This window comes from Otolemur garnettii, unplaced genomic scaffold (assembly GCF_000181295.1).
Source record: "Otolemur garnettii isolate 467f Iridium unplaced genomic scaffold, OtoGar3 scaffold00023, whole genome shotgun sequence".
Taxonomy (NCBI): Eukaryota; Metazoa; Chordata; class Mammalia; order Primates; family Galagidae; genus Otolemur; species Otolemur garnettii.
Window position 1 is genome coordinate 8,937,385 of NW_003852418.1, and position 16,411 is coordinate 8,953,795.

Genomic DNA, 16,411 nt, shown 5'->3' on the forward strand with positions numbered 1-16,411 from the left:
TCTGTAAATTTTAACCCTATTCATACATGTAAATATGGTTCACTCATCTTCACTAATGTCTAATACTCCATTATTTGTACCAGAAGTCATTTATCCATTCCCGTATAGGTGTTCATTTAGGGTTTGGGGTCTTTGTTTGCTTCTCACTACATAGGACACTGCAATCAACATCTCTGTGCACTTCTTGGAGGTAGAAATCTAAGAGTAGAGTTTCTGGATCACGAGGTAGATGCATCTCCCACGTTCCCAGATAACAGTAAAGCACGTTTGTTGTCTATAGTTGTGTAACAAGCCACCCAGAACTCAGTGGCTAAAAATACTGATGTATCATGTCTCCTAATTCTGTTGGTTGGTGAGGGGGCCTCCCCTGGCTCCTCTCATGCTGCTGTGTTTAGCTGGCAGATCAGTGGGGGCTGGCACAGTTGGCACAGCTGGGCCTTCATCCTGGGCTCCTTCCCAGCATGGTGGGCTCAGGTTTCCAGGGGCATGAAGCTAGAAGCTTCGAAGCCTCTTGATGCAGAGTCTCCAGAATTCACACTCATGTGAATCAGTCTGTTAGTCCTCACATGTCACAAGGCCGGCCTAGATTCTAGGGGTGGGAAAATGCATGCTACCTCTTAACAAGAAGAGCCCGCGAAACACTGTGGCCGTGGTTTTCAATCTGCCAGGTAGATCCAAATTTCTTAATGAATAAGCAGAGGTCTGCTCACAGAGAAAATGAATCTGTTGTCGTCCAGTGGTGGAACAGGAAACTCAGGGACCAGGGGAGTTCAGTATTCAAACACAGACTGCACTTTCCCTTCCAGCTCATAGTAGGATCCTTTAACACCTTCCTGTGCTACTCAAGGGAATATGATAGGCCAGCCTGGGTGCTGCCTTTGAAACTCCAGGGTGGGACTTTTCTTCTAGACAAATTCCTGAGGGTGGAGGCCCTCTTTTGTCTTCCTTTGCTTCCCCCTGCCCCAAAGTATTCCATTAGGAAGCCCAGCCTACAAGCACAAAGCTGGAGCAAGCAAGATCATCAGGTCCGGCTCAGTACCCATACATAGCACAGTGGTTACTGCGCCAGCCACATACGCCAAGGTTGGTGGGTTCAAACCCAGCCCAGGCCAGCTAAACAGCAAGGACAACTGCAACAAGAAATAGCTGCTGTTGTGGCAGACGCCTGTATTCCCAGCTACTCAGGTGGCTGAGGCAAGAGAATTGCTAAAGGCCAAGAGTTTGAAGTTGCTGTGAGCTGTGACACCAAAGCACTCTACTGAGGGCAACATAGTGAGACTCTGTCTCCACAAAAAAAGGATCATCAGATCGTTGGAGCAAAGAGCTCAGTTAGAACTGTGGGCAGTGGAGCTGAAGGTGGGCCTCAGGGATCATTTGTAAGGGTCACCTGCTATGCTCCCTGGATTACGGGGTACCTGATGTGATCTTGGATGGCATACACACAAATGGACTTAAAGGAATTTTATAGTTATGTATCTACCTTAACATGCATTTTATATAGTATATACATACACTATATGCATAGAGACCATATATGCTGTGTATTGAGGAGGAGGATAGGAAATGAGGATGCTGGGCCATTCACTGCAGTGTGCTGATCCAAAATTCAGTGGGTAGGGTGCTATAATGAGGGTGGTGGGTTCAAACTCAGCCCCAGCCAAACTGCAACAAAAAAAATAGCCAGGCGTTATGGCAGGCACCTGTAGTCCCAGCTATTCAGGAGGCTGAGGCAAGAGAATTGCCTAAGCCCAAGAGCTGGAGGTTGCTGTGAGCTGTGACGCTATGACACTCTACCGAGGGCCACAAAAAAAAAAAAAAAATTACACATCACTACATAAAGGGGCTGCTGACATTTTAAACACTAACCGTGTTCTGACCATCCTCTGCCCACAGCCCTCTGAGGCTCCTCTCACTCAAAGTCAAAGCCAATGGTTTTCCAAAGCAGTATATCTGCCCTGACCCCACCCCATGGCTTCTCTGACCTCATTCTCATGGCTTCTCTGGCCACCCTCCTCTAGCACCCTCACTCCGCTCCAGTCACACTGGCCTTCTTCTTATTGTTTGCTCATCCAACATACCAACTATGATCCTGCCTCAGGACCTTTGCACACATTGTTCCCTCTGCCTGGACAGCTATTTCTCTATCCATGGGTCTTGTTCCCTCTCTTCCTTTGAGTCTTTGTCCAAGTATCACCCCCACCCCAGGTAGAATTTTTCCAGATCGCTCTATTTAAACTTCCAAATTCCAGCTCCCCTTCAGCCAACTTTGCTACCTTCTGCTCTGCTTTATTCTTCCACCTAGCACCTTCAGACTGTAAATGGAGTCCAAAATATTCAGTCATGCTTGGAGGATGGTGTTGGTGTGAGGTTAATAAGGTGGCGGGGAAGAGAGTGTGCAACTGATCAGCTGAGCACGCCAGGGGTCTCGGAACCAATCATGTTCTCGCCACTGTTACCCAGAGACCAATCTGTGTGGTCCTAGAGACTTTGTGTTTTGCTTATTTTTTTCTGTTGTTATTCTCTTTCCATCGGAATGTAAGCTGAAAACTCTACTGTGCCTCCAGAATCAGGAATCTGTCCCTGCTGGCACGTTGTAGGTACCGAGCAGAGCTGCAGCATCAATGAACGGATGCTCATGGGTCTCTGTTGTTGACACCCACTCTGAAATGCACGCACCCACTTCAGCGCGTTCATGAGCACAAGCCAGTAGAACCTGTGGCCAGTTTCTGAGCATTTGGAGAGGCCTCATTCTCTATGTAGTGAAGATGTTCATCAGACACGCTCCGGGAATCGGAGATCTGAGATCAGTCTGTCCCCACGCCAAAACTTGACTAGATTTCCTTTGAATTCAATCTCTTAAGGAGCAGTGCTTCTCATTGGGCTTGAAAGACCAATTCAGGGGTTTTGCTTTTTTAGTTCCAACCCATCGTGAACTGATACGTTGGTGAAATAAAATTAATTACTAGAAAAATTCCATCTAAATGTTTTAAAAAGCATATAAAATGCAAGCCTGTTTTTCCACAGTGCATTTATTACCTTTGCAATAAAAATAGAATAAATGGACTGTTGGTGAATCAGCTCCTGCCCCCATACGGTCCCTCTCCCAGCCAGTTGCTCCCAGGGTTGGGGCCTGTGCTTCAGGGAAACGTGCAGAGTTGGCTGAAGCAGAAGGCAGACATGTAACTGTGGCCTTGGAATAAGCAAGTCTCCCATGAGAGGAGTGGAGAGTGTCTTACACTTAAGTGGCGTCATCTGTGCAGAGGAGGGACGGTTCAGTTAACACCTTCACTCAAAATCCTAATGGGCATTTAAGCCATGCACGTTGCTGCTGGGTGGGAGAAGGAGCTGCAGACTCACGTACCCCCAGAGCCAGGCAGGTAGCTTGAAGGTGACTGATCACTGCCTGCCTTTCCTTTCCTCGCTTTTTTCTTTTCACAATTTTTGGCCAGGGCTGGGTTTGAACCCGCCACCTCCGGCATATGGGGCCAGCGCCCTACCCCTTTGAGCCACAGGTGCCACCCCTTTTCCCCACTTTTGATAGTGTCAAAGGATAGATAAAAAAGAAAATAGCACCGTAAAGCCAGCCTCAACGATCAAGGTCATGGAGCTGGTATGGAGTTTCTAGTGACCTGGAGAAACCGTAAAGGCAGCCAGTCGTCACGTGGGAACGCAGACATATTGCTGAACCATCCTGTTGCTCCAGGAAGCCATAATTCCATAATCTTCTGATGTTTAAAGAAAATCTACTAAATTAGATTTCCCTTAAAAATATGCAGACCAAGCAAAATGTGTCTGTAGGCTGACTTCGGCTGAGAAGTCACCGGTTTGCACTTCCTGGTGGCCAGGACAATGAAATTACATGCTGTCTTGACTCAGCACCTCTTTAGTGGGTGACAGTGACGCATCCTAATCATGTGCCCTTGGTGCTTTTTTTCCCCTCCTTCAAAGGCATCAAGACAGAAGACAGCTTGAACCATTCCCCCGGCCAGAGTGGATTCCTCAGCTACGGCTCCAGCTTCAGCACCCCACCCCCTGGACAGAGCCCATACACCTACCAGATGCACGGTCAGTGCGCCGCTGCGGCCCTCCCCGCCCATCTCTGAGTTGGGTGTCCATTCACTCATTGATTCAGCAGATTTATTAAGCACCTACTGTGCGCCGTGCACTCTCTTGAGGATTAGAGTTACAGTAGCAGACTAAACAGATGAGATCTGCCCTCAGGACCAGCACCTGGCAGCTGGGAAGGACTGGCAATGATCAAGTCAACAAAGAAGCCAGATAATTTGGGGAGGGGTTGAGTGTAATAAAGCAAATAAACACGATGTTAGGATAGAGGGTGATGAGCACTTGGGAGGTCAGGAGAGGTGGTCTTTATAACTTAGATCAAGTCATCAGGCTCATTGAAGAAATGGTATTGGACAAAGCCTCAGAGAGTAGGGCAGAGTCAGCCAGCTGGACATTGCTTTCAGCCAGAGGGATCAACCAGTGCAGACGCTGTATGGAGGGAAATATCTCAATGTGTTTGGGGCACAAAGGAGGGGCCAGTGAGGCTGGAGCAGGGTCAGAGGGCACAAAGGAAGAAAGGGTCTTGGGCGGAGAGCAGGGCCAAATCACATGGGGCCTTGAGGGTTGTGGGAAAGAGGTGGCTTGTATTTCAAGTGTGAGGAAATAGGCAAGTCTGTTGTAGAGACTCAGAAAAATGTCGAGTTCTGGGAATATTGGATGGGCAGGAAAAGAAGCTGTTATTACAGGCAGGAGGTTCACAGCTCCCCATCCCTTTAGGGTAGCCTTAGATGGGAAAGAAAGAACCCATTGTGTAATGTCTCACTGCACATGTCATGAAACTGGCTTGCTGGATCCTCCTGGGCCATCCAGGGGTCTTTTCTCTGCTCTGATGCCCCCTGGGGAACATGTTGGAGTTGATGCATGGAGCAGAGGGCTGATAGCCACAATCTGGGAGATCCCTTTTCTGCTGTTCTTTTCCTTTGTGAAATGTGGGAGAATGCCTATCAAGGGTCTGAAAAGTAAAATGTAAAAGAGAAAGGGTGATGAGAAGCTAGTGGGCTGATAAGTGATTGTACTTTTCTTTTTTTCTTCTTCTTCTTCTTTTTTTTTTTTTTACTGAGACATGGTCTCACTGTGTGACCCAGGTGGTCTGAAACTCTTGGCCTCAAGCTATCCTTCTGCCTTAGCCTCCCAAGTAGTGGGACCACAGGTGCATGCCACCAGGCCCAGCTTTGATTGTACTTTTGTGTAAAAAATATTACTTAAAGGAATTGTCACTGCATCTTTTTATTTTAATTTTTTATTATGGAAGCGATAAAAATGGTTGTCAAGGGAAGACTTACAGGGGAAAAAATTTGTGAAGGAACAGTGAATGATCTCAGCGTGTGTGTAGAGAGAACAGGTGATGGGAATTCATGCTGAGTCCTTGGAATAGCTTCCCATGAAGGTCTGCATCAAAGTTGATTAACCATTAACTGACCTTGACTGAACACTGGAGGTGCCAGGTGATATTGTGTGGATCATCTCATACAACCTTCAGGATGCTCTGAAATGTTGGTACTGTATTATTCCCATTTTACAGAAGAGGAAACTGAGGCATAGAGGAAATGACTGATTTGTCCATTATCAGAGCAAGAAGTTTAGCTGTTACTGCAAGTGTAATGGAAATGGACTGTACTGAGTCTCTCAGGGGGTGTCTAGTGGAATCCCAGACCCTAGCCACACTGTAAAGCCCGTGACCCTCACCACAGCACGCTCCTGCCTCCTCTGCCTCTACTGCCATCTCTGTGTCCCCATGGTGCCTTTTCTGGGTCCTGCTGGAGGAGATAAGCTGCTAGGACCCATCTAAGAGAGGAATGAATTATGGCACCAATCCCAATAATAGAGGTTTGTGAAGACACTGAACTTGAACTTGCATTTGAGTCGATCTCAAGCCAGTTTTGTCCCACTCTTCAGGTAGAAACTGAACTTGCTGCTTCCAGGCTTCTGAGGCTACAGAGCTTGAACAGTCCACCCTACCCCATTCTGACATGCCCCCCACCCAGCTACACGATAAGTGATTTAAGTTATAGCCATACAATGTAGTTACTCTGAATTTTGATTATCAGCTTTATGCCTGGCACCCTTTTAGGCACTGAGGGCACAGCAGTCAACAAAGGCAGTTCTGGGTGGAGAGAGGCGGGCGATAATCAATTAACAAATAAATAGTAATTACAGAATTTGGTAAAGTCCACAAAGAACACAACCAGAGTGGCGTGCTGGACCATGACCAGGGAGGAGTGGGGACTGCCATCAACCAGGTGGGGAAGGCCCTGTGATGGAGACCAAGCACCCAGTAGCAGGAAGAGGCACCCGGTGTTAGAGGACCCCACAGGAGGCTCGCGAGTCTTGGGTGTAGCGAGTAAGGGGAGATAAGATGGGTGCATTAGAGGCGCCCTCCCCTGCCCAGGATATGCAGAATGATGTTATTTCTTCTCTGATCCTCGCAGCAACCACATAAGGTAGGCACCAACCCTGACTTACCAGATGATGAGAGTGAGGCGCAGGGAGGGCAAGGGGCTTGCCTGGGATCACAGAGCCAATAAATGTTCAGAGCTAGAAGTCAGACTCCAGTTTCTAGAATTGTGGGCCCTGTGCTGCTCCCGCTAAGCGCTGACATTTCCCCAACTCCTCCAGGACTCCCGCCACTATCCTGAGCCCTGCACTAAAAAACCATTCTTCCCCATCCTCCCAGTACCCCTGATAGATTCCATCATCACCCCCATCTTTCAAGCAGAGAAAACGAGGCACAAAGACGTTCAACGACTTTCCTGAGGTCACATGGCCATGGCAGCGGGCTGTGAGCCGGGCAGTTAGTGGCACTGCAGATACCCTCCTGCCCCTCCACATCATAGTGATCCATCTAGAAGGTGATTCTCTAGACCAAGGCTCAGCCCCCACCTCAATCCCCACCAGCCCCTCACAAATCCAAAAGCATCTCCTGCCTATTCCAGCTCCACCGCGGGAACAGTCCAGGTTATTTTCTTATCGTCCTCGTGGTCCCGATGCCAAAGGGCCACAGCAGCAGCTGGGCTTTGTCCCAATTAGCTGCCTTCAGGCCGATGCTAATGGCTGTAAACTGCTCTTAAGACAGCCCAGGCAATTTGCAAGTCTGACAGATTCAAATACAAAGGCAGGGACACTCACACGCCATGCCCATGTGCTTCCCATTAACTTTTTTTTTTTTTGAGTTGTTCCAGCGGAGAAATAAACTCTCAAATACTCTGAGCATTTCAGAAGGGAAGGTGATGGTGGAGCTTCGTGTTTGAGTGGAAAGAGGGAGTGAGGAGGAAGGTGAAGGCTGACTGAGTTGTAGGCCTTAAAAGGCTGATTTTGCGAAATCGGTCCATGATCAGAAACTGAGATGAGTCTTTCTTCTTTCTAAGAATTAAAACCATGATTTTGCAAAATCAAAAAGGACCCACCCCGCCATCGTTTTACATATGAATAAACTGAGGCTCTATAACAGGGGGCTCACGTAAGGTCATAGAGCAGGACTTAGACAGGCTGGGATCCCCACCCCAGTTCGTCTAGCTCATCTCGTAAACGTCCAGAAACTTTAGCGTAGCCATCACCCCAAAAGATCTTGGTTTGAGATCTGTATCTGTTTGGATAACACTGCCTCTGCACCAAATATACAATGAACGTAAAAGAGAAGTTCACAGCACCCTTTCAGCCTTCACGTGGTTGTTTATATTCTTTATTTTAAGTTCACCCTGGGGATTTTTATAGCTGAAATGTATTTCTTGCGGGTTTGATTTTTGTGTTTCTTTCTAGCTTCTCCTGATAAAACACTGCTGTCCACAGAAACGGCCACAGAGGTTAAAAGGAGGGGGAAAAAAATCTCAAGAGTGTGTTATAAGAACTTTCTGGTGCCATGGAGGGCTTAAGAGCTGTGGACCCAGGCTGCAGTCCATTCGGCTCTAGCCCATAGATGGCCATGTGAGTAGGGAAGGCCTTTGCACTTCCGTCTACCTCAGTTTCCTCACCTGTGAAACTGGCCTCACAGCCATAGAGGTGACCTCATGGGGCTGTCGGGGGAACTAAATGGAATGTTACGTAGACAAATCAGATGAGGCCCGGGAGAGCTGGATTTTCTTTTTATTTCTGTTATTCCTTGAGTACCATGGTAGTGCTTAATAAAAACAGTTAAAAGCTGGAACTCTGAAGTCAGCCTGAGTTAACATCCCAATTCTGTGGCGTGCCAGCTTGAGCTAAGTTACATCTTAGCGCCTCAGTTTCTTCCCCTGTGAAGTGGGGATACTCATATTACCTACCTCCTCTGATGTATTCCTTTTGCATTAATAAGAAGAGAAAAGACACGTTAAAAGTTACTCCTCTTTCACATTACTATTTGGAGCAGGTTATGTTTATCTACTTCAGGCACCTGGAGAAATCTTTCTCCCACCCTGTCCTATATCCACCCAGTTGCCAACCCATTCAGAACTTCTTTTTGCAAATATATGTAAAATATAAACGATCTGTTGTGTTGCTCACTAGTATAACAAGAAATAGTTCATATGTGATCCATAAAGAAGGAAATGATGGCTCGGTGCCTGTGGCTCAAGTGGCTAAGGCGCCAGCCACATACACCTAAGGTGGCGGGTTTGAATCTAGCCCGGGCCCACCAAACAACAATGATGGCTGCAACCAAAAAATGGCCAGGCATTGTGGCGGGCGCCTGTGGTCCCAGCTACTTGGGAGGCTGAGGCAGGAGACTCGCTTGAGCCCAGGAGTTGGAGGTTGCTATGAGCTGTGATGCCACAGCACTCTACCCAGGGGGACAGCTTGAGACTCTGTCTCAAAAAAAAAAAAAAAGAAGGAAATGATGTCAATGTAACTGAAGTTTCGGAATTTCTCTTTATCCCTTGTATTATTAGCAGTATAATTATTATTATGTGGCTTGATGTAGTTTTCTTTACGATTCTTGTGCTTTGGATTCATTGAAATTCTTAGATCAGTAGATTTATAGTTTTCAACCAATTTGGAGATTTTTCCTTTTTTTTTTTGAGTCAGAGCCTCACTTGTCTTGCCCCAGGCTAGACAGTGTCATGGCGTCACAGCTCACAGCAACCTCAAGCAATCCTCTTGCCTCAGCCTCCCAAGCGGCTGGGATGACAAACACCCACCGGGGATGACAAACAACCCCCGGCTAGTTTTTCTACTTTGAGTAGAGACGAGATCTCACTCTTGCTTAGGTTGATTTCGAACTCCTGAGCTCAGGGCAATCCACCCGCCTCGGCCTCCCAGAGCACTAGGATTATAGACGTGAGCCACCGCGCCTGACCTAAATTTGGCAATATTTTAGCCAATATTTTATCTCCTGTTCCACCACCCCCAAGATCACTCCTCTTTTCTTTTGCAGGATCTGATCTGCTGTTAATTATACCCAGTTTTCTTTTTTCATCTTCTACGTAGTTTTCATCTCCAGAAGTTTGGTTTTGGTCTTTAAAAAAAAAAAAAATAAGTTCCATACCTCTACTTAACATATTCAGTCTTTCCTCTGGCTTCTTGAACAGACGGGATCCAATTGTAGTTTATCTTTTAATGGCCCCGTCTAGCTTTATCCCTACTGTCATTTCTGAGCTAGTTGTCCTTGATTTTCCTCTTGTCATATTTTACTGCGTCCTTGCATGCCTGATAAGTTTCTTTTTTTTTCTTTTTTTCATTGAAAAAAAAAATTATGTTCTCTAATCTACTTTTATTGGTTTCTTTTTAATTAAATCATAGCTGTGTGTATTAATGCAATCATGGGGTACAATGTGCTGGTTTTATATACCATTTGAAATATTTTCATCAAACTGGTTCACATAGCCTTTGCCTGATAAGTTTCGATTGGACACCAAGCATAAATGTTACCTTGCTAGATGCCAGATTTTTTTTTTCTTTTTGAGACAGAGTCTACTATGTCGTCCTCTGTAGAGTGCTGTGGCATTGCAGCTCATAGCAACCTCAAACTTTTGGGCTTTAGTGATTCTCTTGCCTCAGCCTCCCAAGTAGCTGGGACTACAGGTGCCTGCCATGATGCCTGGCTATTTTGTTGTTGTTGTTGGAGTTGTCATTGTTGTTTAGCTGGCCTAGGCCAGGTTGGAGACCAGCCTGAGCAATAGGGAGACACTGTCTCTAAAAATAGCCGGGCATTGTGGTGGGCGCCTATAGTCCCAGCTATACGGGAGGCTAAGGCAAGAAGATGGCTTGAGCCCAGGAGTCTGACGTTGCTGTGAGCTATGATGCCATAGCACTCTACCCAGGGCAACAAAGCGAAACTCTTCCTCAAAAAAAAAAAAAAAGTAAATTAAATAAAAATATTTTAAAAGTAAAGTCCTCTATTTAATATAGCACTTCTTTTTTAATTATTTATTCACCTTTTTTCCCCACCATGGTATTATTTTTATTAGGACTGTTATTGCTTCTGTTAATGCTCTAGGTACAGAGTTGCATTGTTTTTGAGTAACCCAACTTTTCCCCATGAACTCTATTAGTTTAGTGCAATTTTGTACAACTCACAGCCTTTCAGAAGGGCCTCCCGAGATGACGGGGCAGAAACCCTTGCCTGTGTTCCCATTTTCATAGACGATGTACGAAGCACCTGCTTCTTCACTTCACTCTCTTCCCTTAGCTGCACAGCTTGGGGACCTTTCCAAGCCAATGTGTACACGGAGCTTCCTCATCCTTTCCCACGGAGGCCTGTCGTCCCCTGAATGATGCCCTATCAGTGACTGAACGAGTAAACGGGGGCTATTGGCTTCTATCCAGTCTTTGCAGTACCACCAATCTGGCTATCTGGATATTATGTTGTTTTTCTGTGAGTCGATCTAAAGGACAAATTTCCAAAAGTTAGATTTGAGGTCAAGGTGCAAGTCTATAGTTAAATTTGATAGATACATCCATGTTGTCCTCCAAAGGGATTCTACTGGTTTAAACGCATTTTCTACAGGTATCACCTAATTATTTGCCAGTCTGATGCATGAAAAGTGATGTCTTCACATATTACTAATGTTTAAGTCTTGTCTTCTGAGTGGGGTTAAACATTTGTCTAGATCTTTGGCCAATTTGTATTTCCTTTTCTGTGAACTAGGAGATTAGACCCCAAAAACTATGCAAGAGAATAGCAGTGAACTACTAGGCATATCAATATTTAAACACATTATGAAGCTTCAGTAATCCAACAGCATGCTTCTAGTGTGAATAGACTTAGTGACCCACACAGTACAGAGAGAGACCCCACACATAGGCAATTTAGTTCATGGAAAGATGGCATCTTAAGTCAGTGGGCAAAAGTGGGCTATTATTCAATCAATGGTTTTAGAACAGGTTAACCACCTGGAAAAAAAGATCCATTCCTATTACTAGAAAATAATCTAAGTGGATCAACTCTTTAAATGTTAAATATAAGGCCATAAAAGTACTAGAATGAAAATGAACAAAATTTTTACAACCTTGGAGTGAAAAAGGCTTTTCTAACCATGACTCTAAAGTCCAAAATCCACAAATGAAAAGCCTGACAAGTTCACCTAAAAACGATTTTTTTTTTCATAGCTAAGAATCCTGGAAGTCAGTCTGGGTACAGTAGTTCACACCTATAATCCTAGCATTCGGGAAGGCCAAGACAGGAGGATTGCTTAAGGTCGGGAGTTCAAGACCAACCTGAAAAAGAGCGAGACCCTGTCTCTACAAGAAATAGAAAAATTAGGTAGGCATGGTGGCACACACCTATAGTCCCAGCTACTCTGGAGGCTGAGGCAGGAGACTCACTTGAGCCTAGGAGTTTGAGCTATAAGCTATGATGACACCATTGCACTCTATCTCAGGCAATAGAGTAAGACCCTGTCTCCAAAAAAAAAAGCAAAGTGAAGTTAAAACAACAAAAACAAGCAAACAAAACAGAAAACAAATGGCAAACTGAAAAGAAATATTTATATCTTGAATCACGAATAAATGTTACCCTTTTTTAAACAGTTCAATGGTTTTGTGGATTAAACCTGCTCTGAGATGTGGTTCTTCTCAATCAGGATTCAAATTCAGATAGTACAGGGCTGGCACAAATAACATAAAAGAGAGATGTGAACTAGGTACAGTGGCATAGGGAATGGTGGGAACTACAGCAAGCCAGAGACCACAGTCACTGAGGATGTGACCTGCTGCCACGCTAGAATGAATGTCAGAAAGTCCAGATCTTTCCATTTTTCAAGGTGATCCCTAAAATTATATTTTAATGTGAAAATTCCTTACAATTTTTCAATATTGGCAACTGAAACACTGTCGTTGAAATAGTTTGTGAAACTGACGAGCACCGATAAGGCCGTTCCTCATGCTTACATCTTGCGATCTTGTTCCATATTCTCTTAACGAACCCATGAGTCCTGAGACCAGGAATGGCTGGAGCAAATTACAAGCCCAGTGGTGACTTGAGGAACAGACAGGTCATCCCTTTGGGTCCCCACCTCTGGCTTATTTCACCAGTAAGGCATGTCCTCGGCAACTCCAGCAGCGGGCATGGGTGGAGCTGAGCTTAGAGCCCAGTGACCTCCTCCTGGCGAAATGGCATCATTTCTTCTTGGCAGCAGCAACTTATGGGCTGCTTAGCCAGTTTTGAGCAGGCTAAGTCTGTCTGAGCTCACTGTGTCGGTCAAGGTAGGAGCTGGGTTTGGCAGCCCATAGACTGCTGGATTCAACTCCGGTTTCCTGGTGTGAATCAGCAACTCTTCTGCACACGATGAAGTGAATGAGCCTTCCCCGTATGCATTAGGACCCTCGCCCCATGCGGCACCTCCACAGAGAGACTAACACTCTTTTTTTATTATTATTAAATCATAAACACATAGATCATGTATACATTAATGCATTTATGGGGTACAATGTGCTGATTTCATATACAATTAGGAATGCTTACATCACACTGGTTAATATATACCTCATCTCGCTTATTTACTTAATTTTTATGTTAGGACATTCATACTCTATACTAATAGATCCAATATGTACCCTTGCATTATGCACCATAGGTGTGATCCCACCATTCACCCTCCCTGAATCTGACCTCCCCTCTTCCCTCCCATCCTCCCCCTCCTTCATCTTGGGCCATAGTTGTGATCTATTCTTCATATGAAAGTGTGAGTGATTGTAAATTGGTTTCACAATAGTACTGAGTACATTGGATATTTTTTCTTCCATTCTTGAGATACTTTACTAAGTAGGATATGTTCCAGCTCCATCCATGTAAATATAAAAGAGGTAAAGTCTCCATTTTTTTTAAGGCTGCAAAATATTCCATGGTATATATACACATACTACAATTTATTAATCCATTCATGGGTCGATGGGCACTTGGGCTTCTTCCATGACTTGGCTATTATGAATTGGGCTGCAATGAACAATCTGGTACAAATATCTTTGTTATAAAGTGATTTTTGGTCTTTTGGATATACACTAGTAGAGGAATTGCAGGATTAAATGGCAGGTCTACTTTTAGATTCCTGAGTATTCTCCATACTTCTTTCCAAAGGGGACGTATTAGCTTGCACTCCCACCAGCAGTGCAGAAGTGTTCCCTTTTCTCCACATCCACGCCAACATCTGTAGTTTTGGGATTTTGTTATGTGAGACACTCTTACTCGAGTTAGATGATATCTCAAAGTGGTTTTGATTTTCATTTCACTGATGATTAAAGATGATGAGTATTTTTTCATGTATCTGTAGGCCATGTACCTATCTTCTTCAGAGAAGCTTCTGTTTTAAGTCCCTTGCCCACAATGAAATGGGATTACTTGTTTTTTTTCTTATTAAGAAGTTTGAGTTCTCTGTGGATTCTGGTTATCAAACCTTTGTCAGAAGCATAACCTGCAAATATCCTCTCCCATTCTGAGGGCTGTCTGCTTGCTTTACTTAATGTGTTCTTGACTGTGAAGAAGCTTTTTAGTTTGATCAGATCCCAGTAATGTATTTTTGGTGTTGCTTCAATTGCCCAGGAGTCCTTCTCATAAAGTATTCTCCCAGGCGAATTTCTTCAAGTGTTTCTCCTGCAGTCTCTCCAAGAATCTTTATAGTTTCATGTCTTAAGTTTAGATCTTTTATCCAGTGAGAGTCAATGTTTGTTAATGGTGAAAGGTATGGGTCCAGTTTCAGTCTTCTACAAGTCGCCAGCCTATTCTCCCAGCACCATTTGTTAAATAGGGAATCTTGAATATATATTCTTCATAGGGAATATATATACATATACATTTTTTTTTTTTTTTGCAGTTTTTGGCCGTGGCCGGGTTTCAACCTGCCACCTCCAGTATATGGGCTGGCACCCTACTCCTTAAGCCACAGGCACCACGCACCAATTTATATTTTTGGTGGGCTTATCAAAGATCAAATGACGATAAGTGTCTGGATTCATCTCTTGGTTCTCAATTCTGTTCCATACATCTATCTCTCTATTTTTGTGCCAATACCATGCTGTTTTGATCACTATAGATTTATAGTATAGTTTGAAGTCTGGTAGCATAATTCCTCCTGATTTGTTTTTATTTCTGAGTAATGTCTTGGCTATTCGAGGTTTTTTCTGGTTCCATATAAAGCGAAGTATTATTTTTTCCAGGTCTTTAAAGTATGATGGTGGTGCTTTGATAAGGATTGCATTAAATTTATAAATTGCTTTGGGTTGTATGGACATTTTAACAATGTTGATTCTTCCTAGCCATGAGCATGGTATGTTTTTCCATTTGTTAACATCTTCAGCTATTTCTTTTCTCAGAGTTTCATAATTCTCTTTATAGAGATCTTTCATGTCCTTTGTTAGGTAAATTCCCAAATATTTCATCTTCTTTGGCACAACTGTAAAGGGAATAGAGTCCTTGACTGTTTTTTCAGCTTGACTAGTATTAGTTTATATAAAAGCTACTGATTTGTGAGTATTGATTTTGTATCTTGAGACGCTACTGTATTCCTTGATCACTTCTAAGAGTTTTGTGGTTGAGTCCCTGGGGTTTTCCAGGTATAAAATCGTATCATCCTCAAAGAGTGAAAGTTCGATCTCCTCTGACCCTATTTGTATATCCTTGATCACCTTCTCTTGCCTGATTGTGATGGCTAAGACTTCCATTACAACGTTAAAAAGCAATGGAGACAACGGACAACCTTGCCTGGTTTCTGATCTAAGTGGAAATGTTTTCGATTTTACTCCATTCAATATGATATTGGCTGTGGGTTTGCTGTAGATGGCCTCTATCAATTTAAGAAAAGTCCCTTCTGTACCTATTTTCTTAAGTGTTCTGATCATGAAAGGATGCTGTATATTGTCAAAAGCTTTTTCTGCATCTATGGAGAGAATCATGTGGTCTTTGTTTTTTAGTTTGTTTATGTGATGTATTATATTTATAGATTTATGTATATTGAACCAACCTTGAGACCCTGGGATAAAACCCACTTGGTCATGGTGTATAATTCATTTGATGTGTTGCTGGATTCTGTTTGCTAGGATGTTATTGAATATTTTTGCATCTGTGTTCATTAAAGATATTGGTCTATAGTTTTATTTTCTTGTTGGATCTTTCCCTGGTTTGGGGATCAGGTTGATATTTGCTTCATAGAATGTGTTGGGAAGTATTCCTTCTTTTTCGATGTTTTGGAAAAGGTTAAGTAATATTGATAACTAGTTCCTCTTTAAAGGTTTGGTAGAATTCTGATGTGAAGCCATCTGGTCCCGGACTCTTCTTTTGGGGGAGATTTCATATAGTTGATTCTATTTCAGTAAACCTGCTATAGGTCTGTTCAGCATTTACAATTCTTTCTGATTAAGTCTAGGAAGTCAGCATGCTTCCAAGTATTGATCACTTTCTTTCAGATTTTCATATTTCTGAGAATAAAGATTTTTATAGTATTTATTAAGGATTTTTTGAATTTCTGAGGGGTCTGTTGTTATTTCACCTTCGTCATTTCTGATTGATGATATTAGGGACTTTAATTTTCTATTTTTGGTTAGGTTGGCCAAAGATTTATCAATTTTCTTGAGTTTTTCAAAAAACCAACTTTTTGATTCATTGCTCTTTTGAATAATTCTTTTATTTTTGATCTCATTTAATTCTGCTCTAATTTTAGTTATTTCCTTTCTTCTGCTGGATTTGGGGTTAGAATGTTCTTCCTTTTCCAGTTGCTTAAGATGTCCTATTAAGTTATCAACTCCTTTTCTTTCCATTCTCTTGAGGAAGGCTTGCAACGCTCTAAATTTCCCTCTTAGGACTGCCTTTGCAGTATCCAAAAGGTTCTGATAATTCATGTCTTCATTATTGTTTTGTTCCAAAAATTTGGCAATTTACTTCTTAATCTCATTTATGACCAAGCTATCATTTAGCATAAGGCTATTTAGTTTCCATGTCTTTGTATGA

At 43.4% G+C, this 16,411-nt stretch overlaps 1 protein-coding gene across 2 annotated transcripts in view; it reads left to right on the forward strand.

The window, feature by feature from the left end:
* EYA2 (EYA transcriptional coactivator and phosphatase 2) overlaps positions 1-16,411 on the forward strand; it is a 258,220-nt gene that overhangs the window by 106,184 nt on the left and 135,625 nt on the right. For both annotated transcript variants that reach the window (XM_003787676.1, XM_012803838.1), the window contains exon 5: positions 3,949-4,065. In XM_003787676.1, coding sequence (XP_003787724.1) covers positions 3,949-4,065 — 117 coding nt within the window. The remainder of the gene's footprint in view (positions 1-3,948; positions 4,066-16,411) is intronic.